Source organism: Anabas testudineus, chromosome 19 (assembly GCF_900324465.2).
Source record: "Anabas testudineus chromosome 19, fAnaTes1.2, whole genome shotgun sequence".
In the NCBI taxonomy this organism is placed as follows: Eukaryota; Metazoa; Chordata; class Actinopteri; order Anabantiformes; family Anabantidae; genus Anabas; species Anabas testudineus.
Genome location: NC_046628.1, coordinates 1,557,862 through 1,573,364, shown reverse-complemented (window position 1 = coordinate 1,573,364; position 15,503 = coordinate 1,557,862). Strand labels below are relative to the sequence as shown.

At 42.4% G+C, this 15,503-nt stretch overlaps 1 protein-coding gene across 1 annotated transcript in view; it reads right to left on the bottom strand.

The window, feature by feature from the left end:
* fmn2b (formin 2b) overlaps positions 1–14,679 on the bottom strand; it is a 30,264-nt gene extending 15,585 nt beyond the window's left edge. Inside the window, exons 1-9 of the mRNA XM_026351994.1 lie at positions 12,900–14,679; positions 11,404–11,654; positions 9,122–9,300; positions 8,525–8,657; positions 8,109–8,120; positions 7,007–7,065; positions 4,839–5,872; positions 3,494–3,638; positions 3,255–3,342 (exon numbers count right to left, since the gene is read on the bottom strand). Of these exons, the coding sequence (XP_026207779.1) occupies positions 3,255–3,342; positions 3,494–3,638; positions 4,839–5,872; positions 7,007–7,065; positions 8,109–8,120; positions 8,525–8,657; positions 9,122–9,300; positions 11,404–11,654; positions 12,900–14,557 (3,559 nt within the window). The 5' untranslated portion in view covers positions 14,558–14,679. The remainder of the gene's footprint in view (positions 1–3,254; positions 3,343–3,493; positions 3,639–4,838; positions 5,873–7,006; positions 7,066–8,108; positions 8,121–8,524; positions 8,658–9,121; positions 9,301–11,403; positions 11,655–12,899) is intronic.
* Between the last annotated feature and the right edge of the window lie 824 nt (positions 14,680–15,503).

Here is a 15,503-nt window from a genome sequence, read left to right as displayed (position 1 = left end):
AGTTATCCTGTAACTCCTACTTTGTTATTGTGACTGTTTGTTTATGGTTGTTGTACTGTTGAAAGATGACCCGTCGGCCCAGTCTGAGGTCCAGAGCACTCTGGAACAGGTTTTCATCAAGAATGTTTCTATACAGTGATGCATTCATACTTCCCTTAATCCTTACTAGTTTCATCACTACATAAAGCTGCCACTATCATGGTTCACTGTAGGGATGGTATTGGCCAGGTGCTGAGAGATGCCTGGTTTTATCCAGACATGACACTTGGCTTTCATGCCAAAGAGTTCAATCTTTATTTCAGTAGACCAGTAGACTCGTCTATCATGGTCTGATAGTCTTTCAGGTGGCTTTTGGCAAACATTTACTGAGGAGTTTTAGTCTGGCCACATACTATACTGATTGGTGGAGTGCTGCAGAGCTGGCTGTTTTTCTGGAAGGTTCTCTTCTCTCTCTACAAATAAACTCTGCAGCTCTTCTTTCAGCTCAGTTTTAGGGCAAATTTAAGTCATGGCAAAGACTGTACTTATCTACATGTTTTTGCTTGTTTATTTTCGTTTTTTAATACATTTGCAAAGATTTAAACAAACTTCTTTCACTTTGACATTATCGGGCATTCTTTGTAGAATTTTAAGGAAAATAATGAATTAGTTAGAAGTTAGTTAGTTAATTAGAAGTTAAGCACTCTGAACACTTTCTGGATGCACTGCATAAAGCACTCAATAATCAAGTTCCATCATATCTTAAAGACGTCCCATATTATTCCAGGTAGACACGGGATTCGAACCCCAGGGCAGCAATCTTACCACTACGCTATCTAGCCGGACTACTTTTCCGCAGGGATCACCGGCCTCTGAGCTGTATATTTTCAGAGTGCAGTTACTGACCCTACCAACCTGCCCAGTGTTTTTGCTGCTTGTTGTTTCTGTGTCGGGTGCTGTTCTTCTCTCTCTCGTCTTTCTACTTGCCCCAAATGGTTGAGGCAGATGGCCGCCCACCCCCAGCCTGGTTCTGCTAGAGGTGTCTTCAATTAAAAAGAGTTTTTCAGACCTTGCATATCCAGATCAGAACCGGACCTCAGACCCTGATTTCTCCCTAACCCTGATCAATATAGTAAATCACTCTCTGACCCTAACAATTCTGACCTATTTTCCTAGCTTTGGACCTTGTGTTTTGGATTTCGATTTTGTTTGCTGTTGATATGTGTCTCTGACTTCTGGACTGGTGTAAATATGGAGTTTGGACCAGTCTCTCTGCAGTCTCTGCTTTCTCTAGACTCCTACCTCGGACCCTAATTGCAGCCTAATGTGTCCTTCCTGAAACCGGTTGAGTTCCAAACCTCACAGAACCAGCTGACCAATAGCAAACCAACAAACTGGTCCCTTGTTAGAGATGGCTTCTTTCCTCTCTCCTCTTCTATATTTATTCAAAAGCTACCATTGCATGACATTAACTTTGTGTCTCTTTGTGACTTTGGTAATTCTCGTAGTTGTGTTTCCTCCTCTCTGTCTCCCTCTCTCTGTATTTTTCTGCAGGTGTCCTCAGCCTAGGAGCTGTATATCTCCAGAATGCAGTTAGTGGCCGACGTGCCTAATGTTATTGCTGCTTGTTGTTTTTTGTTGCCTGCTGTTCTTTTCTCTCTCCTCTTTCCACTCACCTCAACTGGTTGAGGGCACCCACCCTGAGTCTCGTTTTGGTGGAGGTTTCTTCCTCTAAGGGGTTTTTTTTCTCTCTGCTGTTGCCTAATGCTTGCCTAATTGGTTTTCTATATAATTCTTTATACAATTATAGACTTGTAAGGTCTAAAACCTTACATTCTGACTGACTTCTGTTGTGATTTGGCACTACACAAATAAAATTGAATTAAAATATGGCATCCACTAGACACACAGTACTGCACACAGACACAACTAGGTAGGTAGATGTCATGAGAAGCAAAACTCCTGTCTTACTGTATATACCCAATAACCTGCCACATCAACTACAGTTATCACAAGTTGGCTCAAAGCTAGACAAAGGAGGGGAGACCACACGAGTAATAACGATACGATAAGTATGTTTATTATACATAACTAGACTAACTAACACAAAGACAAACCAAACAATAAAACCAAAGTAGACGCCCAGAAGGCAGAGAGAGACTGGCTGACTGCCACCAGTTTTTATACTGCAGCAAGACTAGGTTTAACCAAATCTTACTGAAAACCCAACTGAGGCCATCAGAGAAAAGGAAGGAAGGAAGGAAACTGGCCTTCCACTGCCATTTAATGTTCCCAACTACACCTTTATACTGAACATGTACTATGCGTTCTTCCAGCTTGTCCACCCTCAAACATCAGCAACCATTGTACAATCTACCATGTTAAGCCAGTGTCTGCATTAAGGCCCAATCCCTGTCCACAAACGACCGTGAAAGCAGCCAACTGCCCCAACAAACAAATCTGGCACAAAAACTCAAGCGCTACAACTATTGTGCATTATCAGCACTAGAAGGTAGCCCAAACAAACATTAATATACAACCAATCCTAGCCCTCTGGCAGCTACTGATGAGGGGATCCACTAGAAACTAGTGGGTCCAGAAAGTCCCTGCTTTGCAGTTACCCCTAGGAAGCCACAGACGTGATTCCGAGCATATAGCTTTACCCCCTTTCACTACCACTTTCAGAAATCAAAATGGAGATTGCCACCAAAACCAGAAGGGAGAAAACTGCAGTAACAAAATTGACTTCTTAAACCAAAATGCACAAATGTGTAACCAAATCAAAAACAACAGGCCAAAACACCAATACTATTGCTCTCCCCATAAAAAGAAAAACTGAACTCATGCATGTTACTTCCGAGATTTGCAGTTAATCAAGTAGGCATACATACATACTTTTTATGTTATTAATTATAAACACACATAAATACCAAATGCCTCCAAACTAGACAAAACAATACTGCAACATCACAAACCAATCTGGGTCAAATTACCACACAAACATCACGGACAAGGCCCCAATTCTACAATTCAACAGCCTGGCTAAAAGCTGGACAAAGGAGGGGAGACCACACAAAGTGGAAGCCCAGAAGAGAGAGAGGGACAGAGAGAGAGAGAGAGAGACAGGCTAACTGCCACCAGTTTTTTTTACAGCAGCCAGACCAGTTGAGCTGAATCTCACTGAAGACCCAACGAAGCCCTTCAGGCTCTTGCAATGAGAAAAGCCTGTAAAGGCAAAGGGTCGTCACACAGTATTAGAAAACAGATGGACTTACCATGCTGGATGTCTTTCATATCAAGGTGCAGAGAGGACATTAGTATTCCAACTGCTTGAGAACGCTTGTTGTTTAGAAGCTTCACAACCTAAAAAGAAAAAGATTGGAAGGTTGGATTCAAAGCTGGTTTACTTTTAGCATATCTTGTGGGTCAGATGATGATGAGACTGGTTATCTTAGAGATTAACAATTAATTAACAATAATAAGCATTTACATTTGGAAGACAGTTATGTCAGACCTGTTTGGCCTTGGACTTAGTGATGGTGTCAGAGAGCGGCTGCTTCTTCTCCTTTACAGCTGTTTTGGAGAACAACTCTACAAACTCCTCAAAGTCAATGTCAGGCTCCTCGATTGTTTCCCACACCAGTGAAGAAGAAACCTCCCTAATAAAAACAAAACTGAGATTACTGTATTTAGTAGCATTTAAAAAATAAAAAAGCAGGTATTAGAAACATCTCCTTAGTCTTACTGGTCTCAAAATGGTGTTGCAATTTTGCATAGGTTTGCATTGTGCATTTTGATCTAGTCATTAATTTGTTCTATTATTCAAAGCATCCAAGGTTTAGCTCTAAAACTGGGTGGGGAGCTTACAATGAACTGAGTTTAGGTTAGTTCAGTCCCATTCTAATCATTATAACCTGTCTGGTTCTCTGCCTCCACCAGTTCCTCATCGACCCCAACAATAGACCTGCACCTCATCTGTTCCTTTGTAATTAATCCGTTTCCCTAGTATCTGCGGTAGCTATAACCTACTAATGTTCTCTTGTCTATCATCATCATCTTACGACATCATCTAGTGCACTTATGTCATGTCATGTCATGGGGTGGCTGTGGCTCAATAGGTAGAGCAGTTGTCTGTCAATCATAGGATTGGTGGTTTGATTCCCGGCTGCCATGTCACATGCCAAAGTGTCCTTGGGCAAGATACTGACCCCCAAGTTACCCCCAGTGAGTCAGGTCAGCTGCATAGCAGCTCTGCCATCAGTGTGTGAGTGTGTCTGCTTGTGTGTGCGAATGGGTGAATGATACACGGTGTAAAGCGCTTTGAGTACCAGTTAGGTAGAAAAGCGCTATAGAAGTGCAAAACATTTACCATGTTTGGTTTACATGTCACTGACCACTACTTTTCCTATAACGTCACCTAATGATATACCTGCATCATCAGCTTCACTGAAGCCTTCTTCTCTATATATTAGAGTTAACTGATCCACCGTACCTGCCTTTCTGACGTGTCCTATATGAACTTCATTGTACAAAAAGTCAGACCTCCTTGAGTTTCATCCATTGAAGCATGTGTTCAGATGACCCTCAGGTGGGTTAATGGATTCATCAGATGCTTGTTAAATTAAATCAGGTTGAAGTCATTGCTCTAAATTGACATGTTATGAATATGGGTTTGCCTTAAATTGCTAACTAAGTAACATTATGATAGATTGGGTCAATCAGTGTGAGATCCTGTCTTTGTCCCTACTTTTTTTTTACACTATTCCCTCCATAAGATATATCATACTGTATTTGGCCTTAAGGAAGTAAATACAGCATCAATTTGAGGCCATCATGGAGACACCTGTTACCATCTTTACTTTTTGGTGTGCAGCTGGATTCTGGTCCAGTAGAGGGGCTTCATAGGTCTGGGAGGCTCCACTACAGACTTCCTGGGTGGTTTCTCCTGAGTCATACCGAGAGTATAGAGCCCTAATGGTAGAGGAGGAGGCAGGAAACCCAGAGCTCCTGGAGGAGCTGGAGGAACAACCATTGCTCCTGGTGGAGGTGGGGGAGGAGCAACACCACCAGGGAGAGGAGGAACTGTTGAACCAGATGGTAGAGGAGGTGGTGGAGGAGGAACTGCCATTAAGCCTCCTGGTAATGGTGGTGGAGGCGGGGGTGGTGGAGCTGGCATTGAGCCTGCTGGTAATGGTGGTGGAGGAGGTGGGGGTGGCGGAGCTGGCATTGAGCCTCCTGGTAATGGTGGCGGAGGAGGCGGGGGTGGTGGAGGAGCTGGCACATAGCCTCCTGGTAATGGTGGCGGAGGAGGCGGGGGTGGTGGAGGAGCTGGTATCGAGCCTCCGGGTAAGGGTGGCGGAGGAGGTGGGGGTGGGGGAGGAGCTGGCATCGAGCCTCCCGGTAAGGGTGGAGGAGGAGGAGGTGGTGGAGGACAGGGTACCATAATTTGAAACTGATGAGGAGGTACTGCTTCTCCTAGAAGTGGAGGCAGAGGTGGAGGAGGCTGCTGCTGACATGAACACTGTACACCATCCTGTATGGCTGGGGGCTGTAGGAAGCCCTTCCCACCAACCGACTCACTACAAGGCACTTTGAATTTAAAGCAGTCGTCCATGGGCGAAGTCTGAACTGACTTGGCCTCCAGGCAGCCCAGTGAGGGACCTGTCTCTGTCTGCAAGTGAGCATCGCAAACAACCCTAAGCAGGCCTTCCTCTCCTCCACACTCCTTGTCTGTAGTAGAGATGGTGGGTTTCATACTGTCCCTGTCCAGCAGAGAGGGCTGTCGCTCCAGCTCAGCAATCTTAGTCCTGAGATCCTCTATGGTTTGTTCCAGCTGTTGAATGACGTTAATATGTTTTTCCTTTAGATTTGCAGAAGGGAGAACACATTCCTCCTGCAATAAGACAAAAACCAAGGATGACCAAGGTACAAAAAGGCAATCAAAATAAAAGTTATGTCATCAGACAGAGTTTACTCTTGCTGACAGATCCATTCTATAGGTTGAATCGAAAATAAATATTGACTCTAAGGCATGAATTTATAACTAAATGATTACTAGCAGATTTTTGTGTTAACGTTTATTTTTTTGACGTTAATATGACGTAAAATGACCAATAAAATGCAAAACAATCCCAAGGACAAAAAAAAAGACTGAAAATACACACAAAAATGACTGCAAAGATAGAGACACATGACAAAAAATGAAATGAACCCAGAGGAAGCTGCTGAAAAATGACCATAGATGAAATATAATAATGACCAAAAACAGACACATCACTACCCAAAATAAACACAAAATGAACCGTGACAGACAAAACCTGGTAAGAACAGATTAAAGTTGCTGCATTTTCACTCTAAGCCACTAAATGGCAACATTGATTGCGGTAGAGGCTCTTCTTATTACGTAGTTCCTACAAACATAGCATATTAGTCAAAAACTTCATCTGCATAATATCTTCGGTGCTTCAAACTCCTACCACTACAAACGTCATCTGCTAATTCCGATAATTAATTCTGATTACGAAGACATAATATTACTAGTAATTACAATAGAACAAAAATAAAAAATCGAAATAGAGGAAGAGTCATTCCAAAGGTGATGACTGTACATCAGTAAATACTGTACATTGCACGAGTTCAGCAACAATCTGTCCAGTGGAAAGTGATGCAGAGTCAGTTTACTACCCAACATCAAGGAATTTCAAAATAAAATGGAGAAACAGCTGATGACACAGTCTGACTTTGCCAATTATTTACTATGTGTGTTTAACACATTAGATAAAAGACAAAATTAATAACTTGATGGTGGTGGATACATCAGAAAAAAAACATCCATTCACAACATAGAAAAATGTACTCAACAAAACACACCTCATAGTGTGAATGCACACATTTGTCAAAAGTGTAAAACAAAACTGTAGTTCCGGACTGGAGTTATTGACTGGTTGCAGGACTGGTCAGTTTTCTAACTACAGTATAGTTTGGTAAAGGGGGATATTTTCAGTAGATTTAGGTACAGTAAACAAACCTGACATTCCTGGTCCTCCTTCTGTTGTTGCCTCGAATCCAGGAGGGATGCATGGTGTTCTGGACAAAGAGACACAGGAGCTATTCAGTAGGAGTAACACTTTTCACAAAGTTCATGTAGGTGATTAGAAAACACAGTGTCTGTTTACTTCTATTATTAGGCATAACAGTTACTCTGCAGCAGCTGAGCTTAGAGATACGAAGATAAGAATGAATCTTATAGAACCCACCAATCTTTCACGTGAGAAAAATGTATTATTGGAAAATGTAGACCTAAAAATGTTTCAAGTGAATAGGTAATAACTAAATATTAAATATGATATAATAACTAAATATTAATATTTAGGTCTCATCAGTCTATAAAACCTTGTCCTAGGATTGAGGCTCATTTCTGCTATCCTATACTTCTTGCTAATGTGGTTTGCATCATCTAGTGCCGATGTTTGTCACTTAGGACACCAGTGGTTTTGTTTTTCTTCAGTACATTCCAAATGGTTGTACTGGCTATGGCCAATGTTTGTGCAACAGTGGATTTTCCATCTTTTCTCAGCTTAACAATTGCTTGTTTTTAACCCACAGACAGCTCTTCGATAGTCAATATATGCAGCATGAACAGGCAAAACCTAAATCTAAAATTGAGCATAGACCTTCAGTGCTATTTATTGTTTGAATACTCAATGTAATAGGACATATCTGGGCACAGAACACACCTGTCAGCCGAATTTTCCAATACTTTTTTCTCACATCAAAAATGGGTGGGGTTCAAACAAAGGGTTCAAACAAAAGGTCCGTAAACAGACGTAAACACGTGGAAATGAAAGCTGAAATGTTGATCTTTATTCTGATATTCATCTGATTTTCTACTTTAAACTGGCTCAGTTTAAAGTAGAAAACATCACATGCTGTTAATTTGACTAAGGTACAATAGTAGGATTCAGGGGACACTCCACCCACTATACCTTATTTAAAATGATGATATTATCAAACAGGCAGAATACTTTTTGTGGGGACTAAGATCACTAGAAATCTGCTAGTGTCGGCACATTGCCTGGCTTTTATTCAGCAAAAAAATACAGTCCTCAGTTACAGAAACGATTACTGACCTTGATCGTCCTCTACCATCACCAAAAAATGCAGATTCAGACAAATATTGGAAGGAGAAGAAAAAGGAGAGAAGAATTCAAATGTGAGAGTTCTTCCATTAAACCATTTCATGCTACTGGATGGTAAGAAGCCAGCAACAAGCCAGTACCATCTATACAGGATGTATAGTTTTTACTATAGGTTTGAGTTTTAAAATGAGTCCATGACATTTGTTACAGGAAAATTAGACATCCTATCAACTAATGTTTGTATAATGTAACAAAATTGCAGTAAGGTATCCACCACCAGGCTTAGGCTTCAAGTACAGCATACATTAATATATACAGTATAGTGTTGTTCATGTCCAATACCACTAACAACATCTGTAGGAAACACACAAGTAAATGCAGGATGTGTGTACAGTATGTGTTTTTACCGTCCTCTGTAGATTTGAGTCCAGTCTTGGCTGGGGGCAAGGGGCTCTTGATCTGCCCTAGTAGCTTCCCTTCAAGAGAATCCATAGAGTGTGGTGGTTGGTTAACTGCTGCCCACGTATACAGCTGGTCGTGCTGGGGAGATAATTATATGGAGAACACATTATTGAACATCATGTGCAAGTGAATTATAATTTGTGAGGGTGTAACTCACTTGCGTAGACAGTAAGTCTCCAGATATGCAAATACATTCATGTCTGGCTAATAATCAGAAGCACCAGGTTGCTTTAGTGGCCCCATAATGCTTTGCAAATGCATCTAGGGCTTGGGGTCTTGACCATGAGACCATGACCACTACTGACCGGAGCAAACATTGATCCTGATGGACATCTCTGTGGTAGGTAAGACCTGCAACTTGAAGTGTGTGTTCTCACTAAAAATCAGTGTTTACCAAACTGAAACACTGTGAACTGATAAAATCATGTCACCTTTGAGTGTGACACAAAGTTAACAATGGCAATATTCAAGTTTGAGCACAGATCATGAAGAATATATTAAATCAACTACAAAAAACAGTATTTGGAAAAATAACTACTCACATCAAACTTAGCTGGAGCTGTAGAGGTGATGTGGGTATTGCTGCCACTGAGCTGCTCTCTAAAGCAGTCAGTGAAAGGCAATAGGAGGCCCATAGCCAAGATCCTGGAGCAGAGTCTTTCAGCCTCCTCTGGTTCCTCCTGCTGCTGCTGTAGGAACAGTTTCTCCAGGAGTGTTCGACCTCGATGAGAGAACCCAGGTTTATGTGACTAAAGAAAGTGCTTAACCAATAAGAAAAATTGCTGCATACTAAAAGCTTCACACGCAAAACCTTCATCCATGCTTTGATTCTGGAGACACTGGAGACACTGGAGTCTTGTCATCGACAACCGATGACAAGATGCTGATCTGCACGTTTAGTTTTATGGTTTTATTCAACCACATTTCCGCCTACACTGTTACTATATAACTATATGATCTTAAAATAACCTAGTTTATTGGTCAGCAGCAAGAAACTTAGTGAGTTAGTTACATTACACAACATTTTAAAGTCACTATTTAACTACTAATACTATTCAGTACCTAATATTTGTTTACTGACATTTACTCAGCTCAACTAGAATATTTAGTGTAAAGTAAATTAGCTTTAGTTAGTTCCATCAGTGATTTCAGTAGTTTTTTTTTTTCTCATTCCTTCTAGTCTTTCAGTTTTAGTCATTTTTGTTTAGGATAAGTAGAAGAAATTTTATACTGTGACCTGTAATGTTATGTGATGACTCAGCTGAACCCCAAAGTGAAGTCATGTTTCTCTTATCTATGAAACTGTGTGTGCAGAAAACTTAGGAAACTCTGTGTACCAAGATAAGTGTTTGTAGTTTGTCAGTATCACTTAACAATACCCCATTGTCTGTGTGATATGATGTACAAATTACTTTCCTCTTTGTAAGTGCAAAACCAGGAAATTTGATTGGTTGAAAGTCTGTTCGCGGGCTTCAGCACACATAGAAAAGAAGTGCGTGGGCACAGAGTTTCAGAGTTGTCATGCAACACAAGTGATGTGTGCAGCTCTCCCCCGGGTGACAAAGCAGACTTTTCTCTCATCATTTTTTGAACCAGGATCAGCATGGTTCAGTAAAATTTCGTCCACAGATACAAGTTGTCAAAGACCAGTGTGATGTGAAGAAAACATTAAAAAAATGAAGTTAATTATTTTACGGTAGTTTACAACCCTGTCTCCTAAAAATGACGTTTCTATGAAACTAAAACTTCCAACACAATTATGTTTTAGTAGAAAATGCAACCATGATATGACTATGTAACTATATATAACACTATTTATTCTAGATCTTATGAGGGTTAGGGCTTTTTATGGGATTCCATGTTAATGATTTGTTCACTCTGTTCATGTGTTGTATGTATACTGTCAAAATATCTTTAAAAGGGCAGTAAGTTTGTATTTGTGGGCATGAAAACAACTACATGAAAGATGCCACAATTTGCCTCAAACTTTTATTGAGCATAAAGTTGACCAGGCTGTTGATGGTTGTAAATCCTTGCTCTTGAGATGGACAACTTGTGCAGACAAGGATCAATGTTAAAAGGTTGCGTGTGTCTCCAACTAAAAATATCTCTATGCACTTATTGATGTACTTCACACAAATGCTACATTATGTCAAACAGCAACAATATCTATTTTTTGAGCATTGACTAAAAGCCCTTGACTTTGACAGAGAGGACAAGATTACATGTGTAATGCTGTTTAGTGTCTTAACTGACCTGCTCATACAGAAATGTATTAGATGACAGAAATTGTAGTAACAGTGCTACTATCAGCATTTCAGATTTCTAAACTGCTGATTTGAAATATTTGTGTAACCTAAAATTAAAATTATACAAGACAAAAGCATTGCACATGTGCCATTGCCATTAACAACATATCTTAAACTACAATGACCAAAAACCAAAACTATAATAAAATTGAATAGAAGTCCAGTCCAGGAAATAAAACTGAAACCAATTGTGGAACTAAATAAAACTAATTTACTCTGCAAACTAAAACTGTGAGATTATGAAACCTACCCCAAATAATTGGACTGCATGAGCTGAATTAGCTTTTATATACATCTTACTAGAGTTTGCTGCTACTGTGAATGACCACTGACATCCTCTGTATACGTGCTAACCTCCATCTGCTTTTCCCAAAATGCAGAAATCATTCAAAAAGTACGAAGTACAGACTTTAGCTTCTTTCTTAGTGTCATGTACTTTGCACACATTTAGCTTATTTCCCACTTTAAACAGTAATTATTGACTGAACCAAAACTGAGTCCACTCTAACACTCACCTGAAAAGATGTCCGGGAAGCCACAGGTAGAAACCTGTCCACAGGAGGATCTCCTGGTGGCACATAAGGGCTGGCTGCCTCCTCCTCTGTAGCCCATCAGATATTCCCCTGAACCTCTAGAGCCTCCACCGTCCTCCTCTCTGCTCCTCAGCCTCCTCTCCAGCTCCTCTGTCCAGTCAGCTGAGCGACTCAGAGACCCGGCGAGGCTTCGAGAGCGCTGCCTGCGCACCTGATGACTCCCAGGCATGGTCCTGTCAGCATTCACATATCTAGTTAGTCGATCAAGTAGATTATAATTATTAAGTTTGTAATATTTATGTTAGTTCATTGTATTGATCCTGTTGTCTTAGTGAAATACACAAAACAGTGACATGCTTTAGAGTAGGGCCAGCAGCATGGCTGCACATGGTATGTTACCAACTGTTTCAAAAATGTTGTTTTTGCAAAATTCTATCATTTTAATTTTATTACTTAACTCTACTGTGATGGCTCCAACAACAGCAACTGTCTAAGCAGAGCTGAGCAACATAAAGTAGGCCCTGCATTTTTCATCCAGCTCCACAAACAACACTTAGTATCTGTAGATTTACACCAGCACTGTTTTATCATGTTTCAAAGCTACGGGCACAGAGATCTGTGGAATGGATAAAACACTGTTCACTGCCATGCTATGTGGCTAATTTAGGGTTAGGTTTAGGTATCACAGTATTTTGTAGGATTGTATGGTTGTACTGAAAATCAGCTAATTGAACTCCAAAATATACTGGTTATTGACTGAACTCATCACGCTGGTGTTCAACCAGCACCATGACCGACAACCGGCAAAGTTTTTTTATTGTCCTGTTTTATTGTAAAGCCATTTTCATTATGAGGGGAGCAATAGAGGAAGTCAGAAGGCCTATAAAATTGACAGAGTCCATGTATTGAGAAAGTCAGGGTAGAGATGGTTCAATAAAACACTGGACTTTAAGGAGAGAACTTCTCGTTCCTGAAGGTTTTTTTTACCCTAAACTGTGATCTCTTCCCTAAACCTAACAAAGCTGTTCTAATGTGGGCTGGTAACATCACACCTTCAGCACCAATAGGAAAGCTTGACAGGTGCAGCAACAGTAACTATTGGAAGTAGGTGAAGGGTGAGGAACTGTTCCAGATTATTACAGCTTGAGCAAAATAGTAACAACAAATTATTCAACAAGTAACTGCCATGAAACATGAGCAGTCAGATTAGTGAGATGACTGTATCAGAAGCACAGGTAAACTGCACCTGAATACATACAAGCAGCATCGCTGTGTATCAGCATCAGATATCTTGGTAAGTACATTAATATCATTAACATCCATTATTATAAAAGTAAAACCCAAGCTGTAAAAAACTCTCTCAGATATCAGCTGATGATCATTAAAAGGCTAATGAAATCAAAGTTTAAGTAATATTATAATAATTTAATTAATAAAGTTATGTAATAATATTTTGCATGCAGCGGCACCACAGTTACCTGTGGAGGTGTTGGTGGGCTTTGCGTGGGGACAAGGGGCTGTGGGAGGGGGACAGAGCTGGGGAGTGTCCCGGGGAGCTCAGCTGTCTTGTGGTGGTCTTGATGTAGGAGGGAAAGATAGGGGGATAGGGTTTCACCACAGGGATAGAGGAGGTGGAGGAGTAGCTGGATCTCAGGAGTCTTTTAGCCAACGTGGGGCTCTCCTGGGGAGGCAGTGGGCTGAAGCAGACACTGCCTGCTCTGCACTGTCGGCTGGAGGTGGAGTTAGTGGCAGCAGCAGAGTGGTTGAGTTCAGAGCTCAGGCAGTCCTCAAGGGACTCTGCACTAGTGCCCGAGCCCAACTGACCCTCACCTTCTTCAAACACGGTCCCCGAGCTCAACCCCTCAGTGGCTTCAGGACTTCTGCTCTGGCTGATTGCGGGAGGAGAACTGAGATCCACATCCAACCCAGGCTCCCTCTCCTCCACCTGTGGGGATTTACTTCCTGCAACCCCTTCCTCTTCCTCCCCCTCCTCATCCCCAGGGGCTTTACCAGAACAGTCAAACATGTGACCAAGGAAGCTGTTACCACTGGTTGTCATGGTGACATGGCTGACTGCTGCCCCCTCTTCAGTAACCATGGGGATGGCTGCATGAGGGGGGTGCTGCACCCAAGCATGCTGGTCTTTTGTGCCTGTGGCAACACAAAGAGAGGCTTCTCTCTCCCTCTCTCTCTGCCCCTTCTCATGTAACCCCAAATCCTCATCCTCCCTCCTCTCCCCTACCTCTCTGTGAAAGGGGAGGTGTGGTGTTGAAGGCTCGTCCATGTGCTTGACAGAACCAGAGAGTTTTTCTGTCTCTAGGAATGACAGGGCATCAGACCCCAGTTCTAATTCAGGGGTCAAGTCAAGAACCTCTGGAGGAGTTAATTTAACCACACCGTTACTCTGTTTTGTCTTTCCCTCTCCACCTGCCCAGCTCAGATCCCTTTCTCCCTCTCCTTGTGCTTCCATAATTGAGTTAACCACCCCATGCTGCTGTTGGTGCTGCAGCCTTATAGCTAGCTGGATGTCCGCTAGCAAATCCTCGTGGTCAGGTGCTGAGTGGAAGCTGTAAATATCCGTGTCTGACCCAGAGCTCCCTCCCTTCTGCCCCCCATCCTCCATGGGGGAGGTTGCTGCTGTTGAGGGTTTCCGCTGCATTTCCTGCTTCTGCTCTCCTCCGCCTCCAGCTCCATCCTTTTTCCCTCGCTCCGGTTTCTCTTTTTTCTCAGGAAAAGCAACCTCAGTGTCCGAGTGCCCAAGCTCGTCTGCAGACAGATCAGGTGTTTTTGTGTCCAGCTCATCATGCTGAGATGCTAAAACGTCCTCCTTGGAGCCTGTTACTGATGAACATGCGTCTCCTTTCCCTTTCAGGTTGCCCTTTCTCTTCCGTATGGAGAAAACAGAGGACTTGGACTCAGATTTGTTTTTCTTCTTGCCTGGTCCTGTGCCATGCGACCCCCCTCCTCCTCCTCCATTGATGCCTGCTCCTTTACCTCCATGCTTACCGTGGAGTTTCTTTCCTCCCTTCTTTGCTATGTCCCCTCCTCCATCTTTCCATCCCTCATCCAGTGATGGGTAGCTTCCAATACCCGATGCTGCTGCTGCTTTCTTTTGCTTAGCCTCCTGGTTGCCCATGTCGATGCAGAGCGAGCGATGGCTGCCTACCTCCTTCAGGTCATGCCTGGGAGAGGTACCTCCAGTCTGGAGGAGTGTATAGATGCCTATGCCTGAGAAAGGCCTAATCTGTGGCTGCGGGCTTGTTGGAGGAGGAGCAGCCGCTGATGGTTGTTTGTTTTTTTTTTTCTGTCTATGTAGTGTGACGATCTTCCTCGTTGTTTTCCGGTGACGAAAGCTGGCGTGGCAGTGATGCTGGCGCTTATGCACGAGAAGCACATAGCTCCCTCTTCCTCCTCCCCTTTCTTACCCTGCCTTACCCTCCTCCTCTCCATCTGATGAAAGGAGTGACGCAGGCACTGCATGCTCAGTGGACCCCTGTTAGAGAAGCATCCTGGGAGTGATGGGGAGTGACTGGGATGGCCACACAAAGCCAAGTCTGCTGGGAAAAAAAGGCAAAGATGTGCAAGAGGAATAAAGATACTACTGGCAATTGATCACATGGATCTGTCAGTCACTGTCTGTCAGTGTATCTACCGCACTGCATTTCCCATGATTCCATGCGACTAATTGTGTGCAGGACTAATAAAGGGGTATCTCAGGAAGCTCTCAGTCACTGCTAGATGCTGGTTCTGCTGGTTAACATGAACACACATTATTCTCTTGCCCAGCTGTCATGGAACTGTTGATTCTTCTTGTTTCTTTATGTCTAGTCGTTATTTTTCCGATAGATCTTCATCATACATATCATGTCTGAGATACTTCATTAATCCCAAAAGAAAATTCTGGTGTTACAGTAGCCATTACACAGAAATACTTAGGTTGCTTTCACAACTTAGTGCGTTCGCTTTGGTCCGAATCAGCTGATGAGTTCTTAAACCTGGAGCTGAGTCACGTCAAATCACGCGAGAACGTCCTCAACGCTTATTGGTCAGATTGTTCCTTCCGCGGGAACAGAAAAGTAAAT